A 12,041-nucleotide genomic window follows, 5' to 3' on the forward strand; every position below is an offset into this window, starting at 1 on the left:
TTTGTGTGTGTGAGGGTTTTGGAGCGTGGGATGGCTCTGTCAGGGAGTATGTTCTAAATGTAAAAGATTTTATGATGAGAAGACCTGGAATTTCTTCTGAAAGAAGATTAAGGGAGCAACATGCGACTGGAAATAAGATTATACGGCACAGCTAGGTAGAGGTATATGTTGGGCATGATGAAAGTTAGCAGGAAACTTGGATGTAAGTGAAAAGGTCTGTAGAAAAGGTACTGGCCTGATAGGAGGGGTAGACGAAGAGCATGACTTCAACAGTATCTTGATAAACAGGCTTTGGGGTACAAGGGTGCACTGTGAACAAGATGGTCAGAAGGGAAGGTTAAACAGAATCGAGACTAAAGTTAGCCAGAGCATGGAGCAATGTTTTGTCAAGGAGGATAAAAAGAAAGGGGTTGAGTTTGGAGATGCTAAATGTGACTTATTAACTCTGTAGTTTGGGGAGGGTGGAGGGGAGGTGACATGACCGGGAACAAAGAGAGACTCCCAGGCTGTGGGACCGAGAAGACATTGGAGCTTTGAGCCATAGTGCTCCTGTACTGTGACTATAACAGGCAGTCTGTTTTTATTGCTTCTACTTATATGAAAGTCCATCAAGAAACTCCTTTTTCAAAGGTCCTCTTTCAAAGGCTGCTTCTGTGCTTCCTTTTAAAATGTGTTATTAGGATGGTTACAATGAGAGACCTAATCCGTGGTTAATGAATCAAGGGGGTCAGCTTGCATTGACACAAGGAGCTTTCAACATACATAAAATCGATCTCTAGTGCTTCAGTGCATCTAACAGCCCATGTAGAAGGCGGTAGGGTCCTTGCCATGAGCTTGAATTTCCTTCTTTCCTCCAAATAATGTTGTTGCGCACTTATTTTTATTGCAGACTCTTTTAAGATCCAATACATGCAGTTTATGGCGTACATGAAAACTCCTCAGTACAAAGCAAACCTGCAACAGTTATTGGAGCAGGAAAAGGTAAGCCTTTTATGAAATGGTTTCTAGCTTGGAAATGTATAGCTTCCTCAGATGAGAGAGAGGTGGGGAAATCCAGAGTTTTGGTTGTTTTGCCTAAATCCAGTACAGTCTGCGACCCAATTAAAGGCCTCATTTAAGAGATTATATCTTTTTGCTGAAGGCAGTATGAGCTGTGGGTTCATTTGCGCTCTGTGCCACTGATTTTAACATTTACCTTGATCCAGTTTGTGTCACCTTTTTGTATCAGTTTCTTCAACAGCCGAATAGGGATAGTGCTGTTTTTTTACACACTATTGGGACTTCATTCATTGTTAAATTCTTCTTACATCACTTGTTAATATACTTGAGCTGTTTGTTTGAATTGGGGATCTTTAAATGAGCTAGGCAACAGGAATTAGAGCATCAAAAAAGAAAATATTTTCAACTTTTTTTTTTAAGTTCCATCATTTTCCAGGTCCACAGTTTTACTCAATGGACTAAAGAAAATGAGGTTATGATAAGTTAGATGAGAATATCCTTTCTTCATATGATCAAGGTTCCTTGACTCAGATTTGGGCTCCCTAAATCTGAATTGGAGATTGGATATAGATAATTCAATTTCACTTAATGTAACTAGAAACTAAAATAGCCCTTATTCAGGATTCCTAGGATTAAGCGCACATTGAAACTAGTCCCTCAGCATCTAGAGTAGTTTGTGTAGAAGCAGGTAAGGTAATGAACCAGTATCATGTTAGCTTTCTGATACTTCCTTGTATTCTGAAAATATAAGGGAACGGCCAGTATAGTGTCATACAGAAGGTTAAATGCAACATTTCGTGAGTGCAAGTCATTGGTCTTTAGATTATAGTGACGGGTGTGTTACCAACATCAGCATTTTTGTAAGATACTCAGTAGTTTCACAGCAAGGATTGTACTTGTGAAAAATACTTTGCAGAGACTTGCAGTATTTTTTTCTACTGCAGTACAGTTATTTGTCCAGCAGAGTGAGTATAGCTTCACTAACTAAATACATTTTGGGTAGCAATTAAGGAATCAGCTGATGCTTTTGGGGCTTTAGATATTCCATTTGTAGACACCTGACACTCTTAATGGAAGGATTTCTTGAATGTAGCAACTTTGTGATATGCCCAATCCAAAGTATTGACAAAGCCATCGAACTGTTTCTCAGGACTCAAGCTTGAGCTTTTCTTCAGATAGGAAGGGTCCGTGCTATTCCACCATATCCCCTCACTGAGAATGGGTTAAACATTACTTGTGGTACTTGTTCAAAGCCTGTGTAATTATCATTTGTTTCACACGTTACTGCCAACGTGGCTTCTGCTTACAAGTTTGTGAGGAAAGTCTGTAGTACCAAGTTAACGTTTTTCTGCACGAAGTATAGAAAGGAAATTGTAGTGCGAGTGTTGTTCAGTGTATTGGTATTCTAATTTAAGATGGTCTAAAAGGTGTAAATGGGTGGTGTCCAACATGACTTATTTTCCTGGAGGATGCAATTTGTGCATAATGATTCTCAACTGTCTTAGATTCAAGGTCCCCTCCATAACATTTTTGAATTTGGTGCGACGGCAGGTGAGAACCAGTGTTGTAATGCCTTATTTTTCCTAAGTTAGTTATTTAAAACTAGGGTGCTGTTGCTGCAGTCGGGTAAAATTGCTCCATGTGCCTTGCCAGAGCCTGCTCCTGCTGCAGCCCTTCCCTGCCTGGCCCTGCATGCTCCTCTTGGAAACAAGTGTGCAGGACAGTTGCAGCTGGTGTTGGCCATGGTACCCTGGAGAAACACAGATAAGTCTCCAGGCTGCTGTACCTGCTGCCCAGTGGAACTGTCTCACACATCTGTTTCCAGGAGGAGTATGAGGGTCAGACTGGGAAGGAGTGGGCAGGAGTGGGTGCTTCTGCCTGCATTAAGTTTATCAGATAAACTTCCTGGTCAGACTCCATGGAGCAGTTTTGGCTAATTGGGGTGGTGCTGCTGGCTCTGCATCCTCTGAAGTGTCTCACAGCACCCCAACTGAGGGCCACTGGTATAGAAAGACTTCATGGAACAGAGCAGTGAGTACTAAATCATAATAGACCAAAACTTGCCCTGATTTAAGTAACTAGTTCAGTTTCTAATTAGTGTTCTTGCTGACAATGTCTTAGTCTTACTTACAAAAGCTGTGTATAGCATCTGTTTTAAAATAAAGTACACTAACAAGATAATGACGTACTTATATACCAGGTTCCCTTAGATGGAGTTACTGGCTTCTATATTGGATATAAATCCTAGATGTTGGAAGCACAAAGGCTTTCACAGCCTCACCAGGGCACTGGATTTAATGTTGTTATAGCCATAACAGTTCTCTTTTTCCAAAATCTTGAAGTGGGAAACACTTAGGTTTATCTGATAAACCTAATGCAGCCAGAAGCACCCACTCTTGCCCACTCCTTCCCAGTCTGACCTTCATACTCCTCCTGGAAACAGATGTGTGGGACAGTTCCACTGGGCAGCGGGTGGTCAAACTTCATACTTTGTCTCTACCCCCCGCCCATCCGTGGAATCTGTCAGCGCTGCTCTTTAATTGCTTAGGTGGATTGCTCCTGAATGCAGACGCATCTTTCTTTTTCCCTTCCTCAGCACTTTCAGTGAATACTCCGCTTCTGCAGAACTCCTTTTTGGAGTGGGTGGGAAAACGAGGTGGGGAAGAAGGAAGAAGCTTTATAAATTTGTGCTGCTTTCTCCCCCATATATGCTCTTGTCTTCCATATATATATTTTTTAAATTCTTCAGCTAGTTTATTCCCACCCTTTGCTGGCTTGGGAATTGGGAGAGAATGATATTGACAAGCAAGAGTCTAGGAATCGCTGTGGTTGCCTGTGAACATGATATGCAGGAATTGCCCTGCAAACTGAAGAAAGAACAGGCAGACGAGGGAATTCTACAAGGAAAAACAAAGAGAAGCTCCTCTAGAAGGTGGCTTGGTCTTCCTGACTGTCTTTTTTCCTAACTTATTTTATTAACTGAAACTTTTAAAGTTATGTTCTATAGGAAAACCATACTGTAAGTGGATTGGATCTCTGGGGATCTTCCCCGGCTCAGCTTCAGATCTCATTTATACCCCATAATGAATTCCTTTAATATCTTCACTTTTTTCTGTTTCTCCTCTGTAAGATGTGGCTACTGTTCCCCTTTCTCACAAATGTCTGACTTTTTTGGGAGGGGAGAATGATGAGTGAGAGGGGAAAGGCTATAAATTAATGTCAGTACCATAACTTAAATAAATACAGTTCCACCTAGTGTTAGATTCTAGCAAGCGTACAACAAAAAATTAAAGACACAGAGAAAAGATGAGATTAGAAGAGAAAATGAAAAATATCTGCTAACTAATGCAGGATCACTCCCAGCTTTGTACGTGTTTCATTATCCAGGCTTGTTTTAATGGTGTGGGAACGTTGCACCTGTGATGGTCTAGGAAATATACAAAAAGCAAATTTGGTTCTTCTTTTTTTTTTTAATGGCATCTTTAACTGGACTAAGTACATAGTGAAAGCTTGCCCAGCATGTCTTCAAACTGTAAAGTTAGCTCAGTAAAAGAAATCAGTCAAAAAATCTTTGCTTTTCACAGCCTTGTTTTAAATATTTTGCATAATGAGACTGCCTTTATGTTGGGAAAACTATTGTTCACGCTACTACACATTGCTGTTATGATGAGTTACCTACTTCTGGACTAATGAGGCGCTGATATAATGAAAATGCTAAGGGATGTAAGATTGGCAATTAGAATTCCCCTCAAGGCATTGTGCAGTGGGAGAGTATCCTGTTTGTTTTTCTTGAATCTTTCAGGAAAAGAACGTTCAGTTACTGGGGACGGCACAGCAGTTGTTCACCCATTGCCAGGCCCAAAAAGAGGAAATCAAGCGACTGTTTCAACAAAAGCTCGATGAGGTATGGCCCCATCTGATGGGAACAGATTAAATAAAAATAAATATTTGCATAGAATTATCTCATTCAAAAACAAATCTGAATCTGTTGGATTAAAGTGTTACTCTGACTTCAGCGTTTCGGTGGGCAGTGATCACATGGAACTGTTTCCATTCTGTCACAGTCCACATATGTTGTGTAAATTATAGCTTGCTACTCCCGCCTCTGTGCTTTATTAGTGCAGGAGGATGTTTGTGACAGTCTTTAGAATAGTCGCCATTAAGTAATGGTTGATTGCACAGAAACCATGCTCAACTGAGTGCTTGCCTTCACCTTGATGTACAAGCTTGATACTGGCCATATGCCACTACAACGTTTAATTTGCGGTTGGAAGACGCTCTATTCCCCAGTTATTCATGGTTATGAAGGAAAAAAACATGACACATTCAGGTGGAAGAGAGTGGCGTCTTGGTCTCCATGTCCAAATAGTGGAAGTAGGAAAAAGTGCAGAGTAGGGCAAGAGGGATGATCAGTAGAAAGCAGCTTCTGTACAGTGCAGACTAAATAGGCTAGGACTCTTCATCTTAGAAAGAAGATGACTCGAGGCTGGGGGTGGATCTGATAGAAGTCTATGAAATCATGAATGTCACTGGGAAAGAAAATAAAGATTTAGTCTCCTGCAGTACTAGAACTAGGGGAATTCATGGAAATTATTAGGAAGCAGTCTTAAAACAGTTTTTTTTTTTCCAGACACCATGTGGAATGCCTTGCCAAAAGATCTTAGAAGTTGATTAATTTAACTAGGATCAAAAAAGGATTAAATGCATTCACTCAAGAAAGGCCCATCAGTGGACTAGTTGAGGTTACAACTTCTAAGCCTTTAAATCAGGGGTGGGCAAAATACGGCCTGTGGAGGGACTCTGACGGGCCTGTGGTGGGTTCTTTGGTCCCCCCTGAGACAGGTGCCGTCCGGCTTATGGCAAGCATCCCTCTACCCCAGAGTGCGCAGCGGTGCTGGGGTGGCTCCTTCCAGTTATTGGTGCTAGCCCCAGCCCCATGGAGACTGGCAGGGACCTGCACGTGCGGCCCTAACTCTGCCCTGCCCTGTATCTGCTCCCTACTTGCCCCAGCTGGACCTGTGTGCACAGCCCCAGCCCTGGGCCCACCCTGTGCCTACTCCAGAGTGCTTACCCATAATGGGGAGCAGCGGCAGCCAGGCCGAAGCTGCTGCTGGGCATGTGGGGGGAAACCCCTTCCCAGTCCCCCAGCTGCTGCCAGGCCCTACTTGCTATGGCCACCCAGAGCCCATGCCCTGCAGCTCCTCTGCCCAGCCACCGTCACTCATCGTGGGTAGTCTGGTGGGGAGCAGGTATGGGGCAGGCCAGGGCTGTGTGTGTGGCTTTGGGCTTGTTTGCTCTGGCTGGGGCGAATCTGGAGTGGGTGTGGGGTGGCCTGGGGCTGTATACTGAGCTGCTACTTGGGCACTGGTGGCGGTAGTAGAGAGGAGCCACAGGGCCTTTGGCCTCAGGGTTTGGTGGGCTATTGTAGGGAGGGTGTGGGTGCAAAGGGGTGCTGACTGGTCTGCAACAGCCTGTGCCCTCTGGGCCCAAATAATTGCCTACCCCTGCTTTAAATGCTGGCAGCTGTAATGGAAGAGGGGCAGGGGAACAGATTGGTCAGCTGTTCTCTGCTACTGTGAGATACTGGGCCTGCGACTGACCCAGGACAGCATTTCTCAATGTTCTTAGGAATAGAGTTGAAGTTTGAAACAGTGGTTTCATTGTAAAGATTCATATTCTGTTCTGCTCTTTGTAAAAAAATAAAATAAAATAAAGCAGCAGTAACATTCATTAGTAATTGCACATCTGGAGAACTTGTTCTTATTCATCCAGGCCACTTTCCACCCCATACTGCCAACGGTACAGTCCTTTCTGCATTGCTCAGCAGAGAACTCGAGACGAAGCTGTATTTGGGACAATCTTGTTTGTCACAGAACTGCAAGAAATGGGTTCTGATTCAGCCTCTGCCAGAGATTGGTGCATGTGACCTTGGGCAAGTCATGTGATCTCTCTGCCTTGGATTCCCGATTTGCAAGCACCAGACCTCTTGTGTCTCATCAGTTAACATTATGTATGCTCTCTGGGGCCAAGTCTTTTAGAGTTTTAGGCTCCGGTCAACTGGTTCTTGGTCTTGATTGGGTACATTTTGTGCAATTGTGTATTAAGCAGGTCAGTAGCTTTCCAGACTTCTATGGCTGTAAAAAGCATTTGAGAGGTGAGGGGTTAGAAATGGTGGTGGTTATCACCCAGGGGCTTAGCAATGCTGTCTTGCTAATGTAAGCTCAGGGGCACAGAAGGAAGCATCTCCTTCATAAGGCCCAACTAAGGACTTGTATGTCAAATCCTAAGTTGTGCTACCAGCTGGCCATCGCCATCTGTGACTTGAGGTGCTTTGGCCAAGTCACACCCCACTTTGCTTTCTTAACTTTCTCCCATTTGTAAAATGGGGAAGATGACAATAACTCCATGTACAATGTTGAAACCTTTCCTGTTGATTGTAAAAGTGCTGTGAGCCTCCTCAGGACGGTTGCCATAGAAGCATGAAACTTTGTCCTATTATATGACAGTTATCTGGAGTTGGAATAATGAGTTATTCTTTAACTTAACCTTTTTATTCTTTCCTTTCTGTAGTTGGGAGTTAAGGCTCTGACATATAATGACCTGATTCAGGCTCAGAAGGAGATCTCTGCTCACAACCAGCAGCTGAAAGAACAGACGAAGCAGCTGGAGAAAGATAACAGTGAACTCAGGAACCAGAGCTTGCAGCTGGTGCGTACTGTGCTTCCGTCTGACTAGTATGCCCAGCCAAGTGATGTCCGTATTTTTGTAGAATGTAGAGGTCATAAACTGAATGTTGCTTTTTTCCTGTTTTATATCTCAATGAGAACAAAAGCTGCTAGGAAAGCTTGGCTCCTCTAGGGTCTAGAAAAATGTAGTCAATGTAAAGAATGCCACACTCACGGGAAGAGATCGTATGTTCAGTTCATGTGGTCACTCTTGATCTCACCTGTTGTCTCTGGCTTCCTTCTCTTTTTTTTCTTGGTAGAGTTTGATCTTTTGGCTTATCGGTTGCTTTCCTTTTGTGCACCTCCTGTCTCCCCTTCCTTTACCCCAGTTTTAATCAGGAAGTATTTCAAAAGAATGTCTTGATCTGGAGAGGAAGTGGGTGGGCAGTCCATCCTTTTAGAGATCTTAATTTGAAACCTAGTAAGCTGGTTTTGGTGACCTCAGCCTCCTCCATGGCAAAAGGGGCACTTAGTTTTAAACTAACAAGAGAAAGTACTTTTTTTACACACTGCATAGTTAACTTGCGGAATTTGTTGCTACAGGTGGTGGAGGCAGGTAACATAGCTAGGTTCAAAAAGGGACTGGATAAATTCATGGGTGGATGGATGTTAATGGCATCTCTAAACCAATGGCATCTCTAAACCAATACAAGATGGATGCCAGGAAGGGCATAGAATAAGGAATAGATCACTGTAGAGACTCGGGTTTGGTGTTCTCCTTGTATAGCATCCACTTCTGCCATTGTCAGAGATGGGATACTGGGCTAGATTGACCCTGTATAGCACTTATGTTCTTATGGGGATTGATGGGATAACATCTCAGAACTGAGGTGACGAATCTCGTTGGTCAAGAAGTCTGCACAATTCTTGCTTGTCTGCAACCTTTACTTTATCCCTCACTCAGTTCCTGGAACTGCAGCAGGTATTGGGGAAGCTGGATGCAGAAGTATTTAGTGGTGAGTGCTAACTGCATGCCCCAGCTAGGCAGAACCAAACTACCTCCTGCTATACTAACAAGAGCTGGAGATTATTTTTTTTCCCCTAGAGCTAGAATGTTTGCATGGAAGAGGCAGCTCATTCTCAATAGGATAGAAAATGTCCTTATCTTCAGCTGAGAGACTTGTGGGATTCTGTCCTGCTCCTTGGGTTGTTTAAGGTTGTGAAACCTCCTATTGACTTGTCCATTAATGTGCTTACAGCTTAAGGCACGGTGTGAAGAACTGAAATTGGACTGGTCAACTCTTTCACTTGAGAACTTACTGAAGGAAAAACAGGCGCTGAAGAATCAGATTTCGGAGAAACAAAAGCACTGCTTGGAATTGCAGGTAGAATGGAGTGAAGTTCTAGAGCCACCAGCTCTGAATAGCATTCAGTCAGTTTTCCAGTTAGGGGTACATCTCTCCTGTAAGTTACTCAATTTATTTTTGCCTAACAAGATCCTGGTGTGTAGACCTGCTGGCTACATGGCAGGATTAATTAATGAAACAATTATTAGAAAGTATTGGGAAAAAATTAAAAGCAATGATGCAGATAACTTCTGATTGCCCAGAAATGTTCTTGGGATCTTTTTTTTAGATCCCTGACCTGACTACATACCAGAGCTGGGGAAGAATAGGCTTTGGTTAATCAACACCTCCCTGCATCAGTAAAATCCTCTTTCACTAGACACAAATAAGAAAATCCTAGCAACTGTTGTTTCTGCTCAGTGTCTGGGACTAGGGAGAAGGAAACAGGACAGTTTGCCAGCAGTTTGGCCTGTAATAGACTCCCACCATCAGGTCCCCTTCTCCTGACAAGGGAGGTATAGTGCCCATCTTTACGAAAGGGAAGGAGGAGAATCCAAGGAACTATGGCCCAGTCAGCCTCACCTCAGTCCGTGAAAAAATCATGGAGCAGGTCCTCAAAAAATCCATTTCTAAGCACTTAGAGGAGAAGAAGATCATTAGAAACAGTCAGCATGGATTCACCAAGGGCAAGTCATGCCTGACCAAACTGATTGCCATCTACGATGAGATGATCAGCTTTGTGGATGCAGGGAAAGCAGTGGATGTAATATACTTTGACTTTAGCAGGGCTTTTGGTACAGTCTCCCACAGCAGTCTTCCAAGCAAGCGGAGGAAGTACAGGTTAGATGAATGGACTGTAAGGTGGATAGAAAGCTGGCTAGGTTGTTGGGCTCAACAGATAGTAGTCAATGGCTCGGTCTAGTTGGTAGCTGGTATCAAGGGGAGTGCCCCAAGGGTCAGTCCTGGGGCTGGTTTTATTCAGTATCTTCATTAATGATCTGGAAGGTGGGATGGGAGTGCACCCTCAGCAAGTTTGCGGATGACACCAAACTGTGGGGGGAGTAGTGGAGGGTAGGGCTAGGATTTAGAGTGACCTAGACAGATTGGAGGATTGGGCCAAAAGAAAGCTCATGGGGTTCAGCAAGGACAAGTGCAAAGTCCTGGACTTAGGATGGAAGAATCCTGTGTACTGCTGCAGCTAGGGGCTGACCAGCTGGGCAGTAGCTCTGCAGAAAAGGACCTAGAGGTTACAGTGGACGATTAGATGAATACAAGTCAACAGTGTGCCCTTGTTGCCAAGAAGGCTAACAGCAGACTGGGCTGCATTAGTAGGAGCATTGCTAGCAGATCAAGGGAAGTAATTACTTCCCTCTATTCTGTACTGGTGAGGCCAAATCTGGAGTACTGTGTCCAGTTTTGGGCCCTCCACTATAGAAAGGGTGTGGACAAGATGGAGAAAGTCCAGCGGAGAGCAGTGAATATGGTGTGAGGGCTGAGGCACGTGACTTTTGAGCAGAGGCTGTGGGAACTGGGTTTATTTAGTTTGGAGAAGAGAAGACTATGGGGGGATTGAATAGCAGCCTTTAACTACTTGAGGGGGCGTTCCAGAAAGGATGGAACTGGACTGTTTTCAGTGATGACAGAATAAGGAGCAATGGTCTCAAGTTGCAGCAAGGGAAGTTTAGGTTGGATATTAGGAAGAATTTTCTCACTAGGAGGCAGGTGAAGCATTGGAATGAGTTACCTAGAGAGGTGATGGAAGTTCCATCCTTGGAGGTTTTTAAGGCCCATCTTGATAAAGCCCTGGCTGGGATGATCTAGTTGGGGATGGTCCTGCTTTGAGCAGGGGGTTGGACTAGATGACCACTTGAGGTTCCTTCCAGCCGTCACTTTCTGTGATTCCCTGATCTGTGTGTGCTTTGAACTTGTGTTTTCAGCCATCAGTTCTCACAGAACATCTTTAACCTGTTGATGAAAAATTGGCCCCATTCTTCCATAGAACCTTTCTTTCATAACAGGGTGACTGTCCTGATTTTTTCACTAGAAGTGGTAACCAAAATTCAGGTGTATTACTGGACAAGATGTTGGGTGCTGTTTTTGAGTAGGGTCTTTCCATGCCCCAGCAATCCAGTGGTGTTTAGTGGGGGAGAGAAGAAGAGGTAGGGAGGGGTTGGTTTGTTCAAAATCTGACTTTCGACATGTTAAACTTGATTTACACACTCCAAAATACATTTCCTGAGATTCTCTTGAAACCATATCCTTTAGCTGTACCTTTTTCACAAATTCAGAACCATGTCTCCATATGCAAATAGTAATTTTTAAAATCATAGATTGTTTGCTTTATCATCCAAAAGGAATGCTTTCTCTGAGAAGCAGCTGAAGACAAAATTCCATTATGTATATTGTTTAATCTTTGCCCTCCTCTTCATTTAAAGATCAGCATTGTGGAGCTTGAGAAAAGTCAAAGGCAGCAGGAGCTCATGCAGCTGAAATCCTATACGCCGTCCGATGAGTCCTTGTCGATACAACTACGCAATAAAAATCATCTAAGTCGTGAACCTGAGGTTGATCATGGCAGGTTCCAACTTGAGCTTGAGTGTTCTAAATTTCCTATGACCCATATCAATGGCATGAGTCCCGAACTGTCCATGAATGGCCATGCTACTCCCTATGAAATCCATAATGCTCTTAGCCGGCCCTCTTCCAAGCAAAACACCCCTCAGTATATGACCTCTCACCTGGACCAAGAAATAGTTCCATGTACCCCAAACCATAGCAGTAGACAGAAGGCAGACAAGACATCCAGCTTGTCCTTACCTGATTATACCAGATTTTCTCCTGCTAAGATAGCCCTAAGGAGGCACTTGAATCAGGACCATGCAGTCAATGGAAAAGCAACAACTAATGAAATCCAGAGGTGAGAGGGGTCAGTTGGGGAAATGGGTATGATATTTGTCTCTTTATTGCTGTCAGTATATATGACTATAGAAGAAAATAGTTAAAAAGTAGAATTGATGTATGTAGTTCCAGT

General features: G+C 43.6%; 1 protein-coding gene and 1 long non-coding RNA gene across 9 annotated transcripts in view; one reads left to right on the plus strand and one right to left on the minus strand.

Annotated features, from left to right (window-relative positions):
* DOT1L (DOT1 like histone lysine methyltransferase) overlaps positions 1–12,041 on the plus strand; it is a 107,488-nt gene that overhangs the window by 75,731 nt on the left and 19,716 nt on the right. For all 8 annotated transcript variants that reach the window (XM_019513322.1, XM_019513327.1, XM_019513321.1 and 5 more), the window contains 5 exons: positions 890–981; positions 4,802–4,903; positions 7,570–7,707; positions 8,924–9,049; positions 11,446–11,927. In XM_019513322.1, the coding sequence (XP_019368867.1) occupies positions 890–981; positions 4,802–4,903; positions 7,570–7,707; positions 8,924–9,049; positions 11,446–11,927 (940 nt within the window). The remainder of the gene's footprint in view (positions 1–889; positions 982–4,801; positions 4,904–7,569; positions 7,708–8,923; positions 9,050–11,445; positions 11,928–12,041) is intronic.
* The window catches only part of LOC109294828, a 16,077-nt gene continuing 13,203 nt past the window's right edge, over positions 9,168–12,041 (minus strand). The window contains exons 2-3 of the long non-coding RNA XR_002096632.1: positions 10,159–10,170; positions 9,168–9,179 (exon numbers count right to left, since the gene is read on the minus strand). This is a non-coding gene — a long non-coding RNA (uncharacterized LOC109294828). The remainder of the gene's footprint in view (positions 9,180–10,158; positions 10,171–12,041) is intronic.

Source organism: Gavialis gangeticus, unplaced genomic scaffold (assembly GCF_001723915.1).
Source record: "Gavialis gangeticus isolate Ggan-Ray unplaced genomic scaffold, GavGan_comp1, whole genome shotgun sequence".
Taxonomy (NCBI): domain Eukaryota; kingdom Metazoa; phylum Chordata; order Crocodylia; family Gavialidae; genus Gavialis; species Gavialis gangeticus.